The sequence below is a fragment of the Formica exsecta genome, unplaced genomic scaffold (genome assembly GCF_003651465.1).
Source record: "Formica exsecta isolate Colony F162 unplaced genomic scaffold, ASM365146v1 scaffold36, whole genome shotgun sequence".
NCBI lineage: Eukaryota > Metazoa > Arthropoda > Insecta > Hymenoptera > Formicidae > Formica > Formica exsecta.
In genome coordinates, this window is record NW_021850847.1 from 567,318 (window position 1) to 591,471 (window position 24,154).

General features: G+C 39.6%; 4 protein-coding genes across 13 annotated transcripts in view; 2 read left to right on the forward strand and 2 right to left on the reverse strand.

The window, feature by feature from the left end:
* The window catches only part of LOC115238804 (luc7-like protein 3), a 10,848-nt gene extending 7,222 nt beyond the window's left edge, over nt 1-3,626 (reverse strand). For 2 of the 5 annotated variants that reach the window (XR_003884549.1, XM_029812894.1), the window contains exons 1-7: nt 3,032-3,625; nt 2,276-2,524; nt 2,009-2,215; nt 1,682-1,843; nt 1,412-1,608; nt 1,220-1,305; nt 964-1,074 (exon numbers count right to left, since the gene is read on the reverse strand). Coding sequence is in view for 4 of the 5 variants with exons in the window: in XM_029812894.1 (XP_029668754.1) it covers nt 1,001-1,074; nt 1,220-1,305; nt 1,412-1,608; nt 1,682-1,843; nt 2,009-2,215; nt 2,276-2,524; nt 3,032-3,136 (1,080 nt within the window). In the remaining variant the exon portion in view is untranslated. Of the gene's footprint in view, nt 1-45; nt 128-583; nt 918-963; nt 1,075-1,219; nt 1,306-1,411; nt 1,609-1,681; nt 1,844-2,008; nt 2,216-2,275; nt 2,525-3,031 lie in introns of those variants that run through there. The other 3 variants (XM_029812895.1, XM_029812897.1, XM_029812896.1) reach the window with 3 other exon arrangements.
* Nucleotides 3,627-3,983: 357 nt separating this feature from the next.
* On the forward strand, nt 3,984-12,036 carry LOC115238780 (brefeldin A-inhibited guanine nucleotide-exchange protein 2). 3 transcript variants are annotated; one of them, XM_029812852.1, is made up of 13 exons: nt 3,984-4,396; nt 4,457-4,783; nt 4,866-6,205; nt 6,327-6,767; nt 6,932-7,209; nt 7,413-7,787; nt 7,881-8,382; nt 8,456-8,751; nt 8,876-9,048; nt 9,142-9,362; nt 9,443-9,646; nt 9,769-10,349; nt 11,028-12,036. In XM_029812852.1, exons 2-13 carry the CDS (start codon nt 4,660-4,662, stop codon nt 11,593-11,595), a joined length of 5,103 nt encoding a protein of 1,700 aa, XP_029668712.1. In that variant the 5' UTR covers nt 3,984-4,396; nt 4,457-4,659; the 3' UTR covers nt 11,596-12,036. The 3 variants fall into 3 exon arrangements, with proteins under 3 accessions (XP_029668712.1, XP_029668710.1, XP_029668713.1); XM_029812850.1 differs by having other exon boundaries at nt 4,484-4,783; XM_029812853.1 differs by lacking the exon at nt 3,984-4,396 and having other exon boundaries at nt 4,660-4,783; nt 11,049-11,595.
* Nucleotides 12,037-13,444: 1,408 nt separating this feature from the next.
* On the forward strand, nt 13,445-17,684 carry LOC115238782 (CDP-diacylglycerol--glycerol-3-phosphate 3-phosphatidyltransferase, mitochondrial). Of its 4 annotated transcripts, none has more exons than XM_029812855.1 (8): nt 13,445-13,658; nt 14,139-14,340; nt 14,411-14,533; nt 14,744-15,021; nt 15,291-15,565; nt 15,717-15,941; nt 16,161-16,370; nt 16,748-17,684. In XM_029812855.1, exons 1-8 carry the CDS (start codon nt 13,627-13,629, stop codon nt 16,948-16,950), a joined length of 1,548 nt encoding a protein of 515 aa, XP_029668715.1. In that variant the 5' UTR covers nt 13,445-13,626; the 3' UTR covers nt 16,951-17,684. The 4 variants fall into 4 exon arrangements, with proteins under 4 accessions (XP_029668715.1, XP_029668717.1, XP_029668718.1 ...); XM_029812857.1 differs by having other exon boundaries at nt 13,446-13,818; XM_029812858.1 differs by having other exon boundaries at nt 13,446-13,720.
* Nucleotides 17,685-17,813: 129 nt separating this feature from the next.
* LOC115238781 (eukaryotic translation initiation factor 3 subunit B) lies at nt 17,814-22,638 on the reverse strand. Its single transcript, XM_029812854.1, has 11 exons — nt 22,469-22,638; nt 21,296-21,494; nt 20,874-21,186; nt 20,263-20,619; nt 20,001-20,143; nt 19,790-19,925; nt 19,438-19,633; nt 19,125-19,305; nt 18,773-19,013; nt 18,463-18,571; nt 17,814-18,310 (listed from the first exon to the last, which is right to left on the reverse strand). The coding sequence occupies exons 1-11, from the start codon at nt 22,602-22,604 to the stop codon at nt 18,210-18,212; spliced, it is 2,112 nt and encodes a 703-aa protein (XP_029668714.1). The 5' UTR covers nt 22,605-22,638; the 3' UTR covers nt 17,814-18,209.
* Nucleotides 22,639-24,154: the final 1,516 nt, after the last annotated feature.

The window sequence follows — 24,154 nt, forward strand, 5'->3', positions numbered from 1 at the left end:
TATATATCTGTGTACGTATATATGTTATCTTAGATGAGTTTCAACCTGATTGCATTTTTTCACACTTATATTTAATTCATCTTGAATATGCACGCATCCATAATTCCGGAACCTTCACGGGCTTCTCCTGGAAAAAAACGAGTTCTTGGACTTACGCTCTTCTGCCGCTCGAATACAGAATTATGATCGACGAAAGCAAGCCGTAGGATATACCTTCTCCCAGCTTGCTCCACAGACAATAATCGGAAATGCTCGGAGTTATGTGTCAAAGTTAAATTTGATTTCCGCACGATGCGATTAAAGAATTTTTCGCATTTTCTATCGATTCTTTTTTTTTTTTTTAATGCAAGAAAGTCAAAGTTGAAAAAAATATATTTAGTTTTTTCTTTCTCGAATTTATAGAGTCGAAAAAATAGAATTTAGATTAATTTCGAAACCTTTTAACTCTTTTCGAGGTAATATCGCAACGATAGTATGACTGATGTTAACTAAAAAAATTTGGCCAAGAGAACGGATAAATTCAACTTTCTCGACCTTAAGAGATTAATCATAAGTTAGATTATTGTTGTAAATTCTTTGTGTCTTTGCAGAGGCACTATACAATGATAAGTGTATCCGTTACTCTATCCACTGCTATTGTTTGTTTAACATTCATTCACATCTAATGTGCGCCATTAATCACGAAATCTTAAAGATAATGAAACAATATGGCAAATAGTTTTATAACGTTCGATTATTCTGGCGGGAGATCAGACAGACAGAGGCGGAGAGACAGAGTGTATTTCAGAGAGAGAAAGAGAGTGTGAAACGAACACTTGCTGTGACTCTTACGCGGCGCTTCAAACATCACAGATTATATTATCATGTATATGTATTATGTGCATCGGAATGGCAACTCACCTGGATCGAGAGAGTACCTGTACAGTAATTGAGACGAATATGGTTATATTGTTTGGTGCATACCTGGCTCATTTCTCACTCACTAACCAATCAAGAGAAGTTACTTGTGACTTCGGCTTCGCGAGCGGTGACGGCGACGATTCTGATGGCTGGAGCTCCGATGATCGCGATTCCCTGAAATTATTGTTATTGTTATTGCGATTATCGGGCACAGTTCGACATCTACAGCACACACACACACACACACACGCACACGCACACACACACACACACGCACACGCACACACACACACATTAGAAGAATCAAATCATAGCTCACCCTTATCTCGACCATGACGTCGATAATTATCTTCGTCCCGATGGTGTCTTTCTCGCGATCTACTTCTACTTCTGTGCCCAGAATTTCTGTAACCAGTAACATCTCTCCATTAGATTGACTTGTTCGAGTATCGTCAGATGTCGGTTTTTATCAAAATATAATAAAAAAGTAATCTATTGTAAAACGATTCACCTATGACTGCTAGAGTCGTGACGGTTTTTATCATCATCTATTCGCCTGCTTCGACGTTTGTCCCTGTCTCTGTCGCGATCTCTATCTCTGTCGCCATCTCTCCGCCGCCTGTCGAGCTCTTCGTTCGCTCGTGCTCTTTGCTTTCGTTCCTCCTCTCTCCTCTGCTCCTTCTCGTCGCGCGCCTTTTCGCGTTTGTTCTGCACGCAAACGATTTTAATTTCATCTTGAGTTTCAAAGACGCATCTAATGTTGCAAAAAATCTATCCTCACCATGATTTCTTGAAGGGCACTTTTTAGTCTCGCATAGCCCACATGCTGTTTTCCCATTAAATGATCGTCAATCCGTTGCTGGGCGTCGCCCACGATAAGGAACGCGCCGCACACGTCGCACACCTCCATCTGTTTCTCCTGCGCGGCCGCTAGTTCAGCAGTCTACAAATGAGTTTCATAAAGTTAGTATAAACGCAAGTTATAAAGCATTATATTCACTATTTTTTATTAGATTCTTTTGTTACCATAAATTATAATATCTATAATTTATTACAGATGATAATTGTAACTTTCATATAAATCAAAATAATCAATCTACAAACTCACTTGATTGTAATGGCTATTGTCGTTGGATTTTCTCAGGGTTTCGCGCTCTTCCTTCAATTGGTCACAAAGACGCATTAGGCCCTGCGCCTGCTCCACATTGCCTTGAATTCCACTCTGCTCGGCTTCTTCCACTAATTTATTTATCTTTTCTGTCAACAGAGCAATCTGCTCCTCATTCCTTTGCGTTTGCGCCGGGGTTAACGTCGGCTGTACACAAAGCATTGAATCATAATTTTTGTATTTATAATCTTGTAATGAAAAACTTACTGCTTCTGTTCTCCCAATCAGTGCCAATCGCTGCTTTCCTTTAATGATCTTTCGCTCCACTTCGTTCAACATGCTTTGACAGTACCTAATAAATTCATCCTCATATTGCTGCTTACGATACGAATATGGTGCTTTTTCGAACAATTCTCTAGCTTCATCGTCATGTACCTTGGGACATGCACCCAAGTCTGCTCTTGTATTAACAAATAGATCATGAGGACAGAACTTTACCAAATACAGCTTGCAAAACTAAAACACAATAGATAAGCTTTGATAAATATAAAGTGCAAAAACATTAATCATTAAAGATGTGATTAAGGTACAAATAAGATATAAGAATAATATCTATGTTTTCAGAATCTTCCTGTAACATTGTCAAGAAAAATAAATAACTATAAACTGTATATTTACTCTTTTTTCTCATATTTTCTACATCTTACAGTCTCTTAACTATATCTAATATATATTGTAACTAATTTCTCTAATAGTTATTATTATTAAACTTTTTCATTCTCGTAATTCCCTTTGAAATTAATTTGAGGAAATTTTCAAGAATGGCGAATTTTTTAAACTTGATTCTTTGGAATATTTGATCATATACGTTCTCGTTATTTGGAAACTTGAACGGAAACGGCAAACAAAAAAAAAAATTTTGTCGAGGTAAAGGGTTAACAAAACAGCATTTGAAAAATTTTCTGCGAAAAACAGATCAAAATTTTTCGTGGAGATGTCTTTAGCATCGGACGATGAACTCACCTCGGGATCCTCCCAGTTGAGCTCTTTGGGCTTCTCGTTGGGCAAAACGTTTCTGTTCCGGCCCATAAGCTCGTCAAGCAGCGCGGCGGCCGCGGCGGCGGCCATCTTGTTTCGGCCACACTACGACGATCGTCGCAAGCTGCGCGCGGAATTCGCGTCCGGAGAGAACACGATAAGAAAAAGTCCACGATGAGAAAATCGCGCTGAGAGTGACTCGACGTATAGATGAAAGAAATGAATGAAAAATAGAGATTTTGACGGAATGCGTGCAATCTCGGGACTCGGGACTCGCGACTCGCGGCGGCAAACACGATCGTGACAATTGCAAAGCGAACTAAGGACTGCGCCGCCAGGTGGCGTTGTTGCGGTGAACAGCTGAACTATCGCCGTTCAATTATCAACAATTACCGAAAATGTATGAGAACTACGAGATGTTTCATCCAAACAAGCGAAAATCTTCACTCTAAAGGGCCGTCTACAATGGCAGTAACAAGGCTGTAGGAGTAGGAGAGTATACTGTTTTTAGTGATGTTTAGACGGGGAGTAACGAAATGGGCAATTCCCATTTGCTCTTAAAAGTATACTCTCCTACTCCTACAGCCTTGTTACTGCCATTGTAGAATGCCCTTAAACAGCCTTGTTACTGCCATTGTAGACGGCCCTTAAAGGCTGATTTATGCAGGCCGTAACTGTTAATTTATGCCGGAACCGTTAAAGTTTAACACTAGGATTACAATGCTTTTGTTCATAATGGTCCTTTTCTACGTGGGCATCGGCCCCCACTCCTCAACACTCGGTCTAGATATACTATGTCTATGGTATCGATCATGTAACTTTTCCCCTAGGGCGGAAAAGTGAAAAATGAAAAATTTTGCCATTGATTTCAATGCTAATATTTTTCACTTTTCACATTTCCACCTTAGGGAAAAGTTACATGATCGGTACCCAGAATGGACTGCTGATGGTAGCGGAAGGGGAGTCGTACGAGTAGAGTGAGAAGCAGATAATATGAGATCACTTCCGTCTCTTTCTAATAAAGCCTGATTGGATCAGCAGTACTGCTGATTTCTTGCATCAGCAGTCCATTCTATATGTCGATGGTCACTGGTCACTGGTTCGAGGTTCGAGCGTTCGAGTTCGAGGCTGTCGTCATCCGCAGTTACGTTCAAGCGGTTGTCACAGTGCGAGCCTACGAGCTGCGAGCTGCGAGCGAGTGTTTGTGTGCGTGTGTGTGTAAATGTCGGTTGACGTCTATTCCGAGATACGCCGACGGGTGATGTTGTAGATCGTTCTCGAGGAAACTGCATTGCCGCGGTGCTGTTACCGTCTCGAAAACTTGGATGCGATTGTCGTCTCTTCACGTAGGTGAGTAATCTCGTACCTTCTGCTTGCGCGGAGTTTTATTTATTTAGTTTATTCTGCTAGCAATCTTTGACGTTCTCGAATTCACAGCGAGAGATTGCGCATAGGATAGAAATTAAACAGTGAAAGATGTTGGCGAGCAGCCAGATGGACGTCCGAGATAATTACATGTACAGCTGTTTGCTAGTCCACTTCGATGTTGACACTTTGAGGTACGAGCATTAAACGAGCACAGATTCTCCACCGCAGCGTGGGGAGTGGTGACGATGCAAAATAACTCCAAAACTAGAGAGATGTTTATCGTTCGAGCTTTGGAGAAGATATTGGCCGATCGAGATGTCAAGAGATCGCATCTCTCGCAGCTCAGGAAATCTTGCGAATCCGCACTCGGTGAGAATTCGAAGATTTTTCCAAGAATGTACATAGTTGTTACACGCGATTATACTTGTATTCACGTATTTCTATTTTGCAGAGGACCTCCGCAACGAGATCAAAGATGTACCGGTTGTGCAAGGCGAAGAAGTGACCTCAAACGCCCTTCCACAGCCCAAAAGCGACTCGAACGTCATCACAGCGGAGAAATACTTTCTACCGTTTGAGTTGGCATGTCAGAGCAAGTCGCCGAGGATTGTAGTGACCGCGCTGGACTGCCTGCAAAAGTTGATCGCGTACGGCCATCTCACCGGCAATGTGCCCGACTCGACAGAGCCAAACAAGTTGTTGATTGTGCGCATTGTCGAAACGATCTGTGGCTGCTTCACTGGTCCGCAGACCGACGAGGGCGTGCAGCTGCAGATTATTAAAGCCCTACTGACTGTGATGACGAGCCAACATGTGGAGGTGCACGAAGGCACGGTGTTATTGACGATTCGTACCGTTTACAACGTTTACTTGGCGTCACGCAACTTGGTGAACCAAACAACCGCCCGCGCGACCCTCACGCAAATGATCAACGTGATCTTTGCACGGATGGAGACTCAGGCAGAGGAGGAGAATGTGAGAATCGATGGGGAGCATCAGCAGCAGGAGGCTGTTGTTGTGGCGAACGGTGAGGCTGAGGCTGAACTAAACGCGGAAAATGCCTCCGACACCGTTGATCCTCAAACGATTGTCAAGGGTATTCTCGATGATGTGGTAAACTCGGTGGTGCCGTTGGAGGAGGAAGTCAATCTAGAGAACGGCAGTCCAGAGGACAATGGCGACGAAGCGACCGCCGAGAATGACAACATGGTCACCGCCAAGTTCACCCACGTGCTGCAGAAAGACGCGTTTCTCGTGTTTCGCGCTCTCTGCAAACTGTCGATGAAACCTCTACCGGACGGCACACCTGACCCAAGATCGCACGAGCTTCGGTCCAAGATCTTGTCGCTGCAGTTGCTCCTAGGGATCCTGCAGAACGCTGGCCCGGTATTGCGCTCTAACGAGATGTTCGTCATCGCCATTAAACAGTATCTATGCGTCGCGTTGTCTAAGAATGGCGTATCCTCAGTACCGGAGGTGTTTGAGCTCTCGCTGGCGCTGTTCTTGGCACTGCTTGCGCGTTTTAAAGTGCATCTCAAGATGCAGATCGAAGTGTTCTTTAAGGAGATCTTTATGAACATTCTCGAGACCTCCAGTAGTTCCTTCGAGCATAAATGGATGGTCATACATGCGCTCACGAGAATTTGCGCGGATGCCCAGAGTGTCGTCGACATCTACGTCAACTACGATTGCGATCTCTCCGCGGCGAATCTCTTTGAACGACTCGTTAACGATCTCTCTAAGATCGCCCAGGGTCGCCAAGCCTTGGAACTCGGTGCGTCACCGAATCAGGTGCGTTGCAAGCAATGATAGAAGGAGAAAGAGAAAATAGGATAGATGGGTTATTCAAAAAAGAGGACACTTTATCGAGAGACAATGCCATTTTCTAGTTTTTAATACTTGCGTCTTCCAGGAGAAATCCATGCGTATTCGTGGTCTCGAATGTCTCGTTTCCATCTTGAAGTGCATGGTGGAATGGAGCCGAGATCTGTATGTGAACCCGAGCGTGCCGGCAGATCAGCAACCACTCTCGGATCCACCAGACCCGGCGCCAGAAACCCCGCTGCCGCGCTATGGCAGCGCCGGCAGTCTCTCGTCGGCCAACTCCAGTCTGATCGGTAACAAGGAGGTGCCGGACTCGCCGGAACAATACGAGGTACAAAAACAGCAGAAGGAGGTGTGGGAGACCGGCATTGAGATTTTCAGCCGGAAACCCGGCAAGGGTGTGCAGTATCTGCAAGAGCAGGGGCTACTCGGTACCTCACCAGAAGACGTGGCTAGATGGCTGCATCTGGACGAACGGCTCGATAAGACCGCCATCGGCGACTTTCTGGGTGATCATAATCACAATCAGGTAACAGAGAATGTAAAGATTATATAAGCTATATGTGACAATATTTAATAACAATTGTCAAGCGATAACTATTTCGGTAATCAATTTAGGATATTGTTTAAATTTTTCTATATAATCAATTACGGAATGATGTAACAAAATCTGATCTTACTTCACTCGTGCAGGTAATGTACCACTACATTGATCAGATGAATTTTGCTGAGCGCGATCTAGTAACCGCGCTGAGATATTTTCTGGAAGGCTTTCGGCTGCCCGGCGAGGCGCAGAAGATCGACCGGCTGATGGAGAAGTTTGCCAGCCGCTATTGTGAGTGCAACCCCAATAATGGCCTCTTCACCAGCGCGGATACAGCCTATGTTCTCGGTTTCTCAATCATAATGCTGACCACTGATTTGCACTCACCGCAAGTTAAGAATAAGATGACCAAAGAACAGTATATTAGGTACAATACATTTTAAACTGATTACAACGAAATTGCGCGTGCGTGCGTTCTCTTTTTATGTTTTGTGAAAGAGGAATTTATATTGATATCAAGTTTGTAATGTGATATGAAGTTTTCATTACTTATTTTATTTTTATTGTTAATTGTCTGTTTAAGTATAAATTGAAAGGGTCTTTTCTATTTTATCTTGTTTGTCCGTCCAGGCTTAACCGGCGTATTAGCGACAATGAGGATCTTCCCGAGGAATACCTTTCTAGAATCTATGATGAAATCGCCGGTAACGAGATCAAGATGAAGTCGAACCCCAACAACAGCCGGCTTGCCGGCAAACAGCTGATCTCCAGCGAGAAGAAGCGACGATTGCTATGGAACATGGAGATGGAGGTAATCTCTACAGCGGCGAAGAATTTGATGGAATCTGTCAGTCATGTTCAGGCACCGTTCACTACGGCAAAACATCTCGAACACGTGCGCCCCATGTTCAAGATGGCCTGGACGCCGTTTCTCGCGGCCTTCAGCGTCGGCCTGCAGGACTGCGACGATACGGAGATCGCGTCGCTTTGCCTCGATGGCATCAGGTGAGAGAATATTTTAGGAATGAAAACTTTCACATACTGCCTTTTGTAACTAACCATTTATATTATATCACTTATTTGTAACGTTCTCTACAGGTGTGCTATTCGTATTGCCTGCATTTTTCACATGAGCCTTGAGCGCGATGCTTATGTGCAGGCGCTGGCGAGATTCACTTTGCTGACGGCTAACTCGCCTATTACCGAGATGAAGGCGAAAAATATCGATACCATTAAAACCCTCATCACGGTAGCGCATACCGATGGCAACTATCTGGGGAGCTCGTGGCTCGACGTCGTCAAATGCATTTCTCAGTTGGAATTGGCACAGTTGATTGGCACCGGAGTACGACCGCAGTTGCTGGGCCCGCCATCGAAGCCGCATTTCCCATCGCCGTTGGCAAACTTTGGCAATCTCGCGCATTCTGCCAGTTCGCACCAAACCAGTAATCTCAATCTGAGCTCGTTAGACCCCAGTGTAAAGGAGTCGATCGGCGAGACCAGCTCGCAGAGCGTCGTCGTAGCCGTCGATCGTATCTTTACCGGTTCAACGAGGCTTGATGGCGATGCCATTGTCGAATTCGTCAAAGCTCTCTGCCAAGTCTGTCTTCTTTATATTAAATTGGTACAAGTCTTAGATATAAAATTAAATAATGAATATTTCATTATCATAGGTCTCTCTCGAGGAGCTGGCGCACCCTACACAACCACGCATGTTCTCTCTCACAAAGATTGTCGAAATCTCGTATTATAATATGGGTCGTATTAGATTGCAATGGTCCAGGATCTGGCAAGTACTTGGCGACCATTTCGACAGGGTAGGATGTAGTCCTCGGCAAGATATCGCGTTCTTCGCCGTGGATTCTCTGAGGCAACTGGCTACAAAGTTTATTGAGAAGGGCGAGTTCGCCAACTTCAGGTTCCAAAAGGACTTTCTCAGGCCATTTGAACACATCATGAAGAAGAATAGGTAATTTAACTTGATATTCACTTAATATTAATGATTTACTTTATATTTAATTTGACATAATTAACATAATGTATCTGTAATTCAATTGTATGTGTAATGTGACCAATAATTTAATCTAATTCAGGTCACCCATGATCAGAGACATGGTCGTCAGATGCGTGGCGCAAATCGTTCACTCGCAGGCACCCAATATCAGATCTGGTTGGAAGAATATCTTCAGCGTTTTTCACCATGCGGCCAGCGATCGTGACGAGTCCGTCGTCGAACTGGCCTTTTCCATGACTGGCAAAATCATTAGTGAGTCATATTTTTATATCTTCCAAAATGATATCTCCCAAATTGATTGATGAATTTTATTATCGTTGTTAATTCGAATTGATGTGTCTATAGACGAGTTGTATGCAGAGGACTTCAGCATCATGGTGGACTCCTTTCAGGACGCTGTCAAATGTCTGAGCGAGTTCGCTTGCAACGCATCTTTTCCGGACACCAGCATGGAGGCCATACGGTTGATACGTTCCTGTGCGTCCTATATCGATGCGAATCCCAATCTGTTTGCCGAAGGTATGATGGATGACAGCGGGATGGTCTCGGAGGAAGATCGAGCCTGGGTAACGTTATATTCACTCGTATATTTTGCTCGATGTTAATATATTTGTTTCTATTTTGTCTTTTTTTTTTTTTTTTATAGGTGAGAGGATGGTTTCCATTACTGTTTGAATTATCCTGCGTGGTGAGCAGATGTAAGCTGGATGTTAGGACGCGCGCGCTGACAGTACTCTTTGATGTCGTCAAGACTCACGGCGCGTCCTTTAAACCTCATTGGTGGAAGGATCTCTTCCAGGTTCTTTTCAGAATCTTCGATAACATGAAACTGCCCGAACAGCATACCGAGGTTTGTACGAGTTTGTACCTTTAAAAATGAAAATAAGCTTTTGCAAAGAAAAAAGCAGGCTTATTCTTGTTTTTTTCTTGAAATGATAAGTGATTGGAGCATCTGAATCTTGAATGTTGTAGAAAGCCGAGTGGATGACGACAACGTGTAACCACGCACTGTACGCCATTGTAGATGTTTTCTCACAGTTTTATGATATTTTGGGTCCCTTATTGCTGGAGCAGCTGTATTTCCAGCTTCTCTGGTGCGTTCAACAGGACAACGAGCAATTGGCTCGGTCGGGCACTAACTGCCTGGAAAATCTGGTCATCAGCAACGGTATCAAGTTCGACGAGCGAACCTGGGAGAAGACTTGTCAGTGCGTCTTGGATATTTTCGAGAGTACCCTGCCGTCCGCTCTACTCACATGGAAACCGCAGTCGCCAAACAAGGAGTCCGATCTCGACGTGATCACTGGCGAGTCCGACGGCCTCCATATTGGTATCCTGAAGCGGAGCAATAGCGCGCAGAGCCTCAACACCGAGTCCCTGCCGAAGGCGAAGCTCTTCTCCGCGTTGCAAATTAAGTGTATAGTTCAGCTCGAATTGATACAGACTATCGACAATGTTGTCTTTTATCCGGCGACCTCGCGTAAGGAGGATCAGGAGAATTTGGCGCTCGCACAGGCCGACATGCTGAACGGCAAGTCGTCAGAGCTTGTTAAGTAAGTGTTTTGTTACTATGTTCGCACATTCATAGCTATAAAAAAATTGAAAGATATTTCTGAATTCTAAAGATTTCAAGATTTAATTAAAGAATTTGGCATTGGGCATCAATATACAGGGTGTCCGGTAATAGACGGATCGCCTCTCGTATGCAGTTAGTGTGGGTCAAATCAAGTAGAAAAATCCTGTACTATTTTGTGATCTTCGCAATAATTAATGAAATATTAATTTTAAAAAATCGGCCAATCCGTGCGAGTAGAAGTTCGTGGCGAGCCGGGGGAGGGGCGTTCTTCAATGGCTATGTATGAGCGGCAGCGACTCCAGCGTTACGCGCCGCTCGTACATAGTTATTGTCCTTTGAAGAACGTCCTTCCCACTGTTTCGCCACGCGCTTCTACTCGTACGGATTGGCCGATCTTTTTTAATTAATATTTTATTAATTATTGTAAAGATCGCAAAATGGTCTTTTCTAAACAGGACTTTTCTACTCGGTTTAACCCGCTCTACCTGCACACGAGATCCGTCTATTACCGGACACCCTATATATATATCTACATTGACATCCTATCCGATGTTTTTAAAATTAATGTTCATTGTTTTTACTCGATCGCTAGCCTACGTTTGATTATAATTCGATTCAAACAAGTTGGTACTTTTTGTTTTTTCAATACTCACAGCAATATGCATCGTATCTATAGGGCCACCGCCGATCAACAGAAGGAGGAACAGGGCATGTATTGCGCTCTGACGACTAACCACCTTCTGCAGCTAGTGGAATGTTTGCTGCGATCGCATCGCTTCGCGAAGAACTTCAACTCGAATCACGAACAGCGCAACGTACTGTGGAAGGCCAGTTTTCGCGGTAACGTGAAACCGAACTTGTTGAAACAGGAAACGCAGTCGCTTGCCTGCGCGCTACGCATCCTCTTCAAAATGTACAGCGACGAAGCACATCGGGCGGACTGGCCCAAGGTCGAGGCACGGCTGGTCGAGGTGGCGTGCGAGGCCTTGGAGTATTTCCTCGCGCTCGCCAACGAGGCTCATCGCGAAGCCTGGACGCCGATCTTGCTGCTGCTGCTCACGCGCATCCTGAAAATGAGCGACAACCGCTTCGCGGTTCACGCCTCCACTTGCTATCCCTCCCTCTGCGAAGTCATGTGTTTCGATCTCAAGCCCGAGCTCAGATCGGTATTGCGTAGGTTCTTCCTCAGGATCGGACCGGTCTTCAGAATCACGCAGCAGTAATAGTTACGAGCTAGTGAGCTACGGATCTTATTACTATCTTGGAATCTTGTGATCTCCAGTTTCAACGGAACTCTTTTGCGAGAGAAACGAATGCCGTATGCCAATCTCGACCCCCAATAGGATAGGAATGTAATGAAATATAAAGCGCGATTAGATACTTTGGCTTAAACCGTTTATATACAATCTATAATGAGATCAGCAGCGTCAAAAATTTTTTCAGCGTATTCGTATCATCGTACGCTTCATCGATTTGCTTTCACTCTTCTGTGTGTAGCATTACATCTAGCGCTAAATATGACTTGGATTTTATTTGTGCAATAAACAGATTCATGCATGAGCGGCATATCAATCGCGGTCAATAATAACTTGATCATATCGTGACGATTTATTAATTAATATAATTTTATTTGTAATATATAATGTGTGTGTGTATATGTATATGTATATATAACATAAAAAAAAAATTTATTTTATATATATTTTACATACAAAGATTTAGCGCTAAATGTATAATGAAATTAAACTATTGTAAACATGTTTACATAATGTTTATTGCAGAACTTTTTGAATCGTATATGAACTGTTTAATACCATGTATACACGCGTTTATTTAATACAATGGAATATAGTTATGTGTGTGTGTGTATGTACGTATGTATGTATGTATGTATGTATGTATGTATGTATGTATGTTTATATGTATGCATATGTACGTATGAATAAGGCAACGCAAGCAGTTGAAAATTGACAACATATATCTTCGAATCCAAAGTTAATTTTCTTCTGACTTGGATTTTGGACGCGGCAATATTTCGTGCAATTTTTTAAAATTCGGATTCCGTGATTTTAAATATCGTATCAATCTTGAAGATAAAATTTACTATTGGCATATTCAATGATTTATAGCAGAATCTAGTTCGAAAATTTGATCATTAATCATCATGTAGTTAGTTGAGAAAAAATAGTTTTATTGCTACTACTAACTTTTATCTAAGCGAATGATTTTTAAATTTGTAAAGGAAAAAGCGAAGGAGGATTATCACGCATTTCCATATGTCTTGAGATGCCATGACGTATGTATGTACATTATAAATAACGATGGAATAGCTAGCTAGGCATTGTTGAAGCGATAAACCTTTACAATTTGATAGAATGTGAAAAAGAGAGAGTGAGCTTGTCTGTGTATATGTATGTACGAAAATGATAAATGAAAGAAGAAACAAGTGTTGTCAATACGTAGAAGATCTAAAATAAACCACTTATAAGCATGTTATCATTAATATTAAAATCATTATGTATGTATATTCGTATTGGAGGAAGAGTATGTTAAGTAACTTATATATATAAAATAGAACGATTGATCCTTTGATATCGTTCAAAGTCTTATTTAAATAAATTCGATGAAAAAAATATATATATGTATATATACATAACACACATACACACACATATATGCGTGTGTGTATGTATGTATGTTGCATTTTTTATATGAAATTAATCCTCGAATTTTCGCACCCTCGAGTTCAAGTAGAGAGAAGCTTCCTCTCTGTTTTTTTCCTCTAGTTCAAGACTTGTCCTCTCTTGCACGTTCTATAAGCTATAAATGTCTCTTTTGTTCTTCAATATTTGTAGGAAATGAAAAGAAACTAAAAGCTATTACACATTGCACGTGAAAAAGTTTTAGTCGTAATCGTAAAGCCATAAGCAAATCGACCAATCATAACATTCTAACAACGTTATAAAAATGTTTAACTGTGATTGGTTGATTTGTTTACGGCCTTAAGGTATAATTTCATGTGCTCACGAGTCAGCGGCCACACTGTCATCACTCATTCGTTCATTCATTTCGATCATGAGAACACATGAAATTGTAACTTTGCGGTTATGACTAAAATTTTTTCATGTGCAACGGCCTTAGGGAAGTTCAAGTTTCAAGTTACATACAAATCACATTAAAGGTCGAAAATCGCGCGCGTAAATAATTGTTTATTCGTGTTTATTACTTATGATTGCATTGGACGACGTTTCCTCATGCACAACTCGGCTCTGCGAATCTTCAAACGGTGTGCGAATTATTTTAATATTGCTCGAAGTGCGTCATGCCATTTTTCGCGTAAATTCGCAGGTTAATGAAGCATAACCTTCAAATCAAAATTTGACATTTAACACGTTGTATAAATAATAATGATACAGTAATAATATAATGTAATACAAATAATGATGGTAATAATATAATATAAGACAAATAATCATAGGTAGATTTTTTTGGCATTTGTGCAAATACAGGATTTATATTACTATGTGTAAACAGTACATAATAATTTCTATGATATAAATGATATTACTATCATGAATAAAATAATATTTTATTTTATAGATAGTAACAAATATATAATTATATTGAAACAACATATAACAATATAATTATAATGTCATAATCTACTAATGTAATAATTATGTAATAATATTTCTTATATATATATACACTTGCACACACACACATTTTTCTTGCTTTAATATTTATTCATGCATATGTGTTTTAGGTTTTGCAAACCAAAGTTACTAGGCGCTATAGCCAAAGTAAAGACTCGCTGTACAGATCCACTGCTTGTCAGACACAAAGCGCAAATAGCAATGCTGGACGGCGAAAAGTTGAGAGAGTTGGATGTTTCTGCACAACAGGAGATGAGCTCACTATCCTGGCTGCGTACTGTAGCTCCTGTCTTTCCAGTGAATGGCTCCAAAGTAAAGCAATTACATATAAATATAACCAAAAGTAAATATATTACTTCAACAAGAATGCTTTTATCAACAGATTACTGTAATTCATAAGCCACAAGTGTTTTATACTACGCTGTTGGAGAAGTGCAAGCACGCCAAGAACAGAATTACATTTGCCTCGTTGTACTTGGGTACCGGTCCTTTAGAAACTGAGTTGGTAGGTATAATAAAGGCAGATAAGTTTATAATAAAAAAACTTGTCAAGCCAATCAATTGAAATAAAAAAATCTGTAATAGTAAACTATAAAATTACAGAAAAAAAGATTAGGATTGAGAAGAAAGAGAGAGAGAGAGAGAGAAAAATGATCAATTTTCTAGCTTTCAAACTCTAGCTTCTCGGAAAACGAAGTCTCGTTTCTCGGCGCAGGTGAACGTTATAGAACAAGCAATGAATACGAGTGATGGCAACATACAAGTGCGGATTCTCCTGGACTACATGAGAGGTTCACGGGGCAAGCAGAACTCCCGGAAGATGCTGGAGCCATTGCTCAAAGGCCAATACGGTGATCGCTGCAAAGTTTTCCTCTATCACACACCGAAACTACGCGGCGTCATGAAAGCGACGATCCCCGACCGCTTTAACGAGCTCGTCGGTTTGCAGCACATGAAGTTGTACATAATCGATGATGATTTGATCATTAGTGGGTAGGTTGAATGTTTTTATCGCGATAATTAGTTGAGAATGAAGGAATTGTAGAATTTGTTCAAATTGTTAGTAATAGCTGATCCAAGAAAAAAGGGAAAATGTTTTTTGATGATTTTATTTTAATAATTTTATATATAAAATGATAAAAAGATCGATTTTTTTATGTTATCTTGAGAATTGTCAGAAATGGTAACAACATATTTTTAATGTCTTAGGGATGTACAATATAAAATAAAGTAAAAAAATTTTATGTATACTTTGTATATAGAGCAAACCTCAGCAACGATTATTTCACAAATCGGCAGGATCGATACTTTGTCATCGAAGATTGCAAGGAACTTTGTGACTTTTATAATAGATTAATCGAAAAAGTTATGGAATTTAGCTTTCTGTTACAACCGGATGGTAATACAGATTTGAATCCTGCTGTGAACTGCCATCCTTACAAAGGATCTAGAAAAACTTTTATTCAAGAAGCTGCGTCTAGGATACAAACGCTATTCCAAACTGAAATGGAAAAGCGCGCTAGTCTCGATAAAGAAGGTAGCGCCGATTCTTCACAAGTTTTATTTACAAAGCACAAAAACTATTTAAAAATATTTATCTGATAGTTGAAATAAAAAATATATAATAGTATTACTTTCTGGAGTTACATTATATCGTTTAATATTTCATGTTGCATTTTATGTTGCAGATGCAGACACGTGGATATTTCCAATGGTGCAGATGGGTCAGCTGGACGTCCATCACGACAGTGAGATAACATTGAAGCTTATACAAACGGCTCCAGTAGGAGCTACGCTTAGATTAGCGACCGGTTATTTCAATCTAACTTTCGATTACAGTCAGGCTTTGCTTAGAGATTGCCAAGCAACGTGTCAGCTTTTGACAGCACATCCCACTGCCAATGGCTTTTTCAGTATGTTATTATTAAGTTTTTTCTTTGTTATGTCATTAATACAAATTCAAACTTTAAATTATATAATACTGTAAATTAGGACTTATAAAAGATGCGTTCTTTTTGTATAGCATTTTTTTTATAGGATTATAATTTATTTTTCTTCAAAGAGTTCATAGATAGTGTTATAACAATTATTTATCATTGCAATTACTTATAGTATTTTCCTATCTCTTTAAGATGCTAAAGGAATTGCTGGAGGAATTCCGGCGGCGTACACCAGGATAGAGGAATCTTTTTATGATTTATGTGAAAAAATGGATCAACAGAGCAGAATAACATTATGGGAGTTTATCAAGCCGGGATGGACTTACCACGCCAAAGGTCTCTGGTACACTTTGCCGGATCAGCGAAAGCCTTCGTTGACCCTCATAGGCTCCTCAAACTTTGGTAAAGAAAATTTTTATTATCTTAGGTTCTAATCTTAGATACTGGGATATCGATGTCACCAATAAAAAGTATTGCAACTTTTTTTTCAGCTTATTGTACAATGGTTTTCTTTAAAAACAAAGAAACAAATTTTGAAAATCCTTACTTTATTAATATTTTTTTATATGCGATCGTCTTTGAATGAAAAACTATAGACGCAAAATAATTTTATTAAAAAATATAGTTGCAGTATACTTTTTATATTATAGATGCCGCGCGCGCGTCAATATGGTCAATAGTACAATAATTAGGAGAAAAGTCGCATTAAATAATGAATCTCCTCAATATTTCAAACGTTTATAGAGTCCAGTATATATTAAAAATAAAGTATGGCTTAGGTTATAGATCAGTTAACAGGGACCTTGAGACGCAGATAGCCGTGGTGACGAAGAATGAGAAGTTGCAGGACGCGCTGCACGAGGAACAGGCGCAATTATTCTCATGTGCTAAGCCTGCCACAAGAAAGACTTTCTTGCAGCAGGACAGAATACCGCCAGCCTGGGTCTGTGCAATTGTACTTTTCTTTCGTTATTATTTTTGAAATGAAAATGCTTGTCTTTTATAAGAAGGCAAATTACGTATTTTAAACTTATTTAACTTTAGCTATAATATTATTGCGCAATAAGTAAAAAATCCCACATTGATATGCTTCTTATGAAGCTCAAATTAATTCCTATTTTATTTACACAAAATTGTCCATGCAAATTTTTATATCCTTTTTTATTTTTATTGTTCTCTGGAATACTGTTTCTATCGAGTTGGTCGAAAAATTCGTTCAAATTTTGCCAATAAACTTTAAGTGAATTTTATAATCGTCATTCATAACTTATATACGATTCTGAGTTGTGACACCTTTTAGAATGTTTAAAAAAAATCATACATACTGATTGAATAATACTAGCAGTATTAATTTATAAATAGGACATCTAAAAGTGCATTTTTCGCCAACTTATGTGCTTTTATTATCAGGAAGATAAAAATGCGATGCAAGTCCAAAGGATGATTTGAGTGATACAGATGTGATGCTGTGAATGACTAAACATGCCAGAAGTAATCAAGCTATCATAAAAATAGTTTGGCATTATGTAAGAAAGTGTTACATACATTTTCTTAATTAAATATTACATCTTAATGTTTAATTTTGCAGTTTTAACTGTTGCAAAAAATCCGAACAAATTTTCTGAACAATGTAATATAATTTTTAAAATTCTAAAAGATTGTTTTATACAAAAGCTATAGTTGTAAAATTCTCTATTAGAATGTAATAAAATCGTTGTGGAAATTAAAGTTATCTGATGATTTCTGATAGATGATTTTCTGACAAACGATTCTAGATAGAATCTTAGAATTCTTTATTATCTAAATTTTGTATGTGCAAGATTCAAAAATTAATCGTCGTCTCCCAAAGGATAAATTAGCATTTTATTTTGTAAGTTAATAACAGACAGAGCAAACTGTAAATTCGGTGGCGCAATTATTTTCTCGCGGGCTATCCTGTAAGGGATATGATAGAATTTAATATTATTACGGTGCCGTCGCTTTTTGCGCAACGTCGAACACGCGAAAGTGACTTTAATCCAGATACAGTAGTAATAGTACAAGAATGATTGTCTGTTGAATCCACTCATGATTCACAGATCAAGATAATTGCAATAATTCAATTGTAATTATCGATGATGATGGTGACAACGACGACGATTAATATTGCGACACTTTGTAGATGGAAATCGACCGCTGTTTTGTAGAGATTTCCAAGACCAGCAATCAGCGCGCGGTAATTAACAGTTATCCGGTGAAATTTTATTTATCGTCGATCACAAATGTTTCTTCTTTCACGAAAAATTCCACGACCTCCTCTTCTACATTTTTCGAATCAGAATCTAACTCGTCGGTGTCGATATCTGAAAACGTGCACACGCTCGATGATTAATCTCAAATCTTGTTGGAAGAATATTATTCTCAGCGCAATAATATGCAATTATTTCACAAAGGTGTCCATAATTATTTATATAATATTGGAAGGGATCTAATATTATTTTTAATATATACTTACTGCAACGTAATTCAAGACGACGTTTCTTCTGATTATTCCACTCTTCAATACGTTTTGTACGATACTCTTCAAACGCCTTCATCAACAAGCAACGCTTCTCAATTAACTCCTATAAAAATGATCAGTTGTTGAAATAAATTACTATCTAGAAATCTATTGAAACTTTCGAAGAAGAATTGATGTTTCTACGCACCCCCGCACACACAATTATATACTTTACAATTATGCAATTATTTCTTCATAAGAAGAAATTGTTTAATATACATATATTGTTTAAAAATGGATAATATAATTTAAAGATTAAATGCACCTTTGAAGCGCGTGTCAATCGCATGCGATCTTTGCTCTCGAATTGCGCCGAATACTTCTTCAGGTTTTTTTTTATCTCCTTTATCTGCTCTGCGGTGAGCAGGGTCGGTGGCCGCGGTCGCCATAGCAGTTGGTTAAACGCGGTCAGGTTGACTCTCTTTAAAATACGGCCCTGGAACGTCCATATCCAGTAACCATTGTCAACGCTGGTCTTCCAACTGGACACTGCCGTGACGACGTATCTGAAATTAACCACAATGAGAATTGGTAAAATCAATATCTTGATAAATGTATATTTCTTCACTTTATTCATTTTTCTTATACTATGTTCCGATGCTATCTTTTGAATCTACCTGCCGGTAGGATCCCATTCCACGTCTGAAGTTTGATAATGATCAGTGGAGTTCATGATGGTAAAATCGTTGGTGTCAATAAATTCCAGAGCGCCAGCCATCGTTGTGAGGCCAGCTAGGACGATAAACTGACCCGATGGCGACCAAAATAAGTGATTACAAGCTTTCTTCTCTAATCTCTCTGTCAGGAAGGACATTAAAAGTGTGATTTATGAATATTGAACTTAAATTGATGAAATAAAGACTGGCAAATTTTTTATTTAATCAAATATAAAAAGGGTAATAATGGAGATTCTATTATACATTCACTTACTGAGAAGGGCGGGCTGGTGACCGTATCGTACTTCGTAAAAACTGACATTCACGCTTGGTATTTCCCCATGGATGATGGCAAATTTGCTCCCGACCGGCTCCCACGCAAAAGCATGAATCGGCTCCTTTATTTCCACGCTGTCTACGGGAATCTGTTTCTCTCTCATGTGGAAGATTTCAAAGTTGTACGACATACCCTGCAACGCGAAAATACGGATGAGTTTTGATAACAATAATCATTAAAAGCTGTTTCTCAAGATATAAATTTCGAAGAGCTCTCTTGTTCTGAAATACATTAATTAAAAACTATTTCAGCACACGTGCGAAAATAGTTATACTAAAACTCAACTTACCGTGTACTTTTGTTCCGTTTTTTCTTTGCGCTTGGCAAAGCGATCGACTTTTACGCACAGATAATCGCCAGATTTTTGCCAAAAGATCTTGCAGTCGGCTACATTGAACAGGTTCTTATTTCTTATTTCATTACGGCTGAAAGTCCGAAAATTATTTGATGAAAAATCACTCTCGTTTAAATCAATAACTAAATCAAGACTAAAGACTCACTTGGGGATTTCGAGCAGAGTTACCCTAGCCGGGACGTCCTTGTCCTCTGGCACCCAGTAAGCGAGAATGTTGTCCGTTGGGGACCAACTAAAATCTCTGATTCCTGGTATCTTAATGCTCTTCTTATCCAGTAGACCAAATGACTAAAAAATATGACGATAGCAGCAATTAAATAATAAATTCAAAACAATAATCAGTATTAAAAACTGTGTAAACTACATTCAGGAGACTGTGTTGAAACATTATTATAACAAGTACTCACTGGAGTCTCGTAAACGCTAAGAACATCTTCTCCCATGCGCGCTAGATATTTATCGTCATGCGACCAGCGGAAGATTGGCCAGACAGAAGATCCATCGGGAAAAAAGGATCGTTTCTCTTGGCCCGACAGAATATCCCAGATCACCAGACGCTTTTGATCTTGTCCGAGATCGGTACGCGGGGTGTAGGTGACCAGATAACGCTCGCAGGGCGAAAAATCAATGCACTCGACGCCTCGCTGGCTGAATCTGGCCTGTTGGGTGAATTGCGGCCCACCCCATAGTGCGACTCCCAGCTTGTGGAACGTTGCTAGATACGTGCCCAGCTGCGACCATTTTACATATGTCTCTGTCCAGCGCTGGAAAATCAGAAAAAATTAATTTGGATCTTGATCGTGTTGTAACAGATTTAATCGTTGAAGTCCATAATTTCAAAACATCATAGTTTTCATAATTTTTATATCTTAAATTAATATTACAATTATATATATTAAATAAATAGCAAATGAAAATTGTGATATATATTTAGCAAGACACTGAAAAGAGAGTTTACATCAGAATATTTGCTTATTACTTTATATTTTTTCTTTCTCTTAAAAGTAAAACTACTCACATTACGTTCTTCAAGTAAAGTAGGCTCTGGTGCAGAGTTTTGCCAAATTTGCACTGACACACCCGCTCCATTGCCACAAAGAACACAAAACTGATCATAAGCATCCGGTTCCAGCAGATGGTAGTGCAAGTCACTGGCAGACTTGAACGGCTGAGCTAACGGCGGTTCCCAGTTTTCGGGGATATCCTCATATTTTTTGAAGTCCGTGAAAAGATTAACCTTAAATGTATGCGATTTGTCGATTTTGTAATTATTGGTGGATTTGACCGCCGATAGGGCATTCAAATGATTGTTGTATTCCAGAAAAATGTATCTGTCAAGGAAAAAAAAGAAATAATGATCATAAAATATTTTTCGAAGAAATAGCTTCTCTCTCTGCAATCTTTTTCCTTCTTTTCCAATTTTGACCAATTTAAACTAACCCTTTAGTCTTGCCGTCGTTTTCATTCATCGGATAGTGCTGGTTGACAATTGTACCAAATTTTCCTAGCACCTTGTTGATAACAGATTGAAGTTTCTCCAATTTATCAGGTTCCACTCGAGGTACATTATCCACGACAATCACGGATTCTACCCCATCTGTTTCCGATGGTTTCTGCTTCAAGATATCACCAAGCAACTCTACAAGTTCATGACAAAAATTTTACCATTGCAAAAAACTTGCTTCCATAATATAATATAAGAATAAAAAAATATTTAAAATACTTTGTAAACATATTGCAGACATTTCTTATTTAATCTAATAATATTTCTGAGGATACTGATTCAGCAATTTCTCTAAACTATTTATTAATGGCTATGTAAGTTCTATAAATTGTAGAAAGAAATAATTAATTGATACAGTAATTAATTGCGCTTTGTCTGCTATCTGTTCCATAGCAAAATCGCCAAGTTATTCGACTATGGTTGAAATACTTTGTGTAAAAAAAATATTTTCATTCTAATATGCAAATAGATTTTACCATATGTTAATAGTTGTAATTACTTCTCATATGCCTGTTTATAATGTAATGCATCTTTAATTATTTATATAAGAACATTTCATAGACTTATTTCATATAAGAATCAAGGTTTGCTTCTCCAAGAGATAGGATGATTGGGAGCTCAATGACCTCTAAGTAAAAAGCTATGTATCCTATAAGCAGAATTTATCGTATCGTTTCACCCTTTTGAAATAAAATCACTAACATCAAAACAGATACATTGCGTATAAAATAAGAAATACTTTTTTTTTCTTTTTGTAAAAATTCTTCCAACTCAAGAAAGTTATTCAGCACATTTACATATCTAGATGTATATTTACTACTTTTATTTATTTTAAATTATATACTTTCTCCGAAATGTTTATAGGTTAGATTACATCGGCAATCAGCGTGAAAATGAGCAATGTTGTCTCCATCATTCGACATACAGAAGAATTTCGAAATTAGTGATGACTCATCAGAACAGATGGCGAGCGATTTCTGAAGATTAAATCGCAAATGCCACATTTGAAATGCAAAATTCGCCATGCTTGCAGCGCAATGCGGGCGACAAGTGCAGACGTGTCATCTCGTTGAATATTTCGATGAGGAAAAAGATGACGGGACGCTCACCTTCATCGGTAATATCATCTACGAAGCCTTCGGGATCGCTGAAATTGGGCTCCTCATCGTCGTTCATCGGATCGTCGTTGCTTTTAGCGGTCTCCTCGTTTTGTGCCGCTTTCTCTGCCTGAGTTTTCTTCGCCATCTTGGAAACCTCTGAGCAATAGCATACCGTTGTTACCGTACACCGTTTTGACTATATTTAGAGGGCCAGCACACTGGAGGCGATAAGCGATGAGCGATGAACGATATCCAATGAGAGCCCTGCTTTTCCGAAAATGCAGAGCTCTCATTGGATATCGCTCGTCCCGTCCAGTGTGCGAGGGCCATTACACGGCATGACCCTCGCATACTGGATGCTATGAGCGATGAATGATGGGCTATATCCAATGAGAGCCCTGCTTTTCCGAAAATGCAGAGCTCTCATTGGATATCGCTCGTCCCGTCCAGTGTGCGAGGGCCATTACACGTCATGACCCTCGCATACTGGATGCGATGAGCGATGAATGATGGGCGATATCCAATGAGAGCTCTGCTTTTCCGAAGAAACAGAGCTCTCATTGGCATAGATGTCTATACTAAACTAATTGCTAACTTGTCACGATAACAATGGCATGGCTTGCGTCCGATAGGATTCCCAATGTATGAGAAAAAATGGCCGCCGCCGCCACATAAGAAAAAGAAAGAAAGATTTTCTTAAAACTCACACGAATGATTCGCTTCACACACACAGAACTGCCGCCACTTTTTCTCAGACAACCGGAAATCTCATGCGACGCAAGTCGAAGGCCCAGTTAGCAATCTAGTTTAGTATAGATATCGGTGCTCATTGGATATCGCTCATCGCTCATTGTTCATCGCATCTAGGCCGGTATTCATAGTCCGTACTTATATTCAAGATCGTCTTAAGTACGATCTTAAGATACTATGCGGCCATTTCATTGGTTGAATGGGATCTTAAGACGACCCAAGACCACACTTAAGACGATCTTGGATATAAGAACGGACTATGAATACCGGCCTTAGTGTGCGAGGGCCATCACCCTTAGGCCGGTATTCATAGTCCGTTCTTATATTTAAGATCTTAAGTACGGTCTTAAGATGCTAAGCAGTCATTTCATTGGTTGAATTAGATCTTAAGACGACCCAAGACCACATTTATAGTATTTTCGGACGAACGGGTTAGGGCCAATTTCACCAAGCTCGGTTAGATTAACCGACGGTTAAAATTAGCAGGGTTCCAACTGAAATGATAAGGTGAAGGAAAACCAAGCATTCTTATCATTTCAGTTGGAACCCTGCTAATTTTAACCGTCGGTTAATCTAACCGGACTTGGTGAAATTGGCCCTTAATAGCGCCAACCCGGTTCAATTAATCACTATATTTTACTATGAATTCAAGCCTTTTATTGGCAGAGACGATGCAATGACGTCATTAAACATTATAAAAGCGATTAAACCTGCTACGTCCGAAAACGCTATTAAGGGCCAATTTCACCAAGTCCGGTTAGATGAACCGACGGTTAAAATTAGCAGGGTTCCAACTGAAATGATATGAATGCTTGGTTTTCCATCACCTTTATTTTCTGTTGGCCACCTTGTTAATTTTAACCGTCGGTTCATCTAACCGGACTTGGTGAAATTGGCCCTAAGACGATCTTGAATATAAGAACGGACTATGAATACCGGCCTTAG

Excerpts from the sequence above, each read along its gene's own strand:
- LOC115238780 (XM_029812852.1), top strand. The coding sequence starts at position 4,660 with ATGCAAAATAACTCCAAAACTAGAGAGATGTTTATCGTTCGAGCTTTG. Across the intron at positions 6,206-6,326 it reads TCGGTGCGTCACCGAATCAG|GAGAAATCCATGCGTATTCG; the intron begins GTGCGTTGCAAG and ends TGCGTCTTCCAG. Across the intron at positions 8,752-8,875 it reads CACATCATGAAGAAGAATAG|GTCACCCATGATCAGAGACA; the intron begins GTAATTTAACTT and ends AATCTAATTCAG.
- LOC115238782 (XM_029812855.1), top strand. The coding sequence starts at position 13,627 with ATGCACAACTCGGCTCTGCGAATCTTCAAACG. Across the intron at positions 13,659-14,138 it reads GCTCTGCGAATCTTCAAACG|GTTTTGCAAACCAAAGTTAC; the intron begins GTGTGCGAATTA and ends TATGTGTTTTAG. Across the intron at positions 15,566-15,716 it reads CGCTAGTCTCGATAAAGAAG|ATGCAGACACGTGGATATTT; the intron begins GTAGCGCCGATT and ends TTTATGTTGCAG.
- LOC115238781 (XM_029812854.1), bottom strand. The coding sequence starts at position 22,604 with ATGGCGAAGAAAACTCAGGCAGAGAAAGCGGCACAAAACGAGGAGACC. Across the intron at positions 19,634-19,789 it reads AAACGGAACAAAAGTACACG|GGTATGTCGTACAACTTTGA; the intron begins GTAAGTTGAGTT and ends TTCGCGTTGCAG. Across the intron at positions 18,572-18,772 it reads GATTGACACGCGCTTCAAAG|GAGTTAATTGAGAAGCGTTG; the intron begins GTGCATTTAATC and ends TCATTTTTATAG.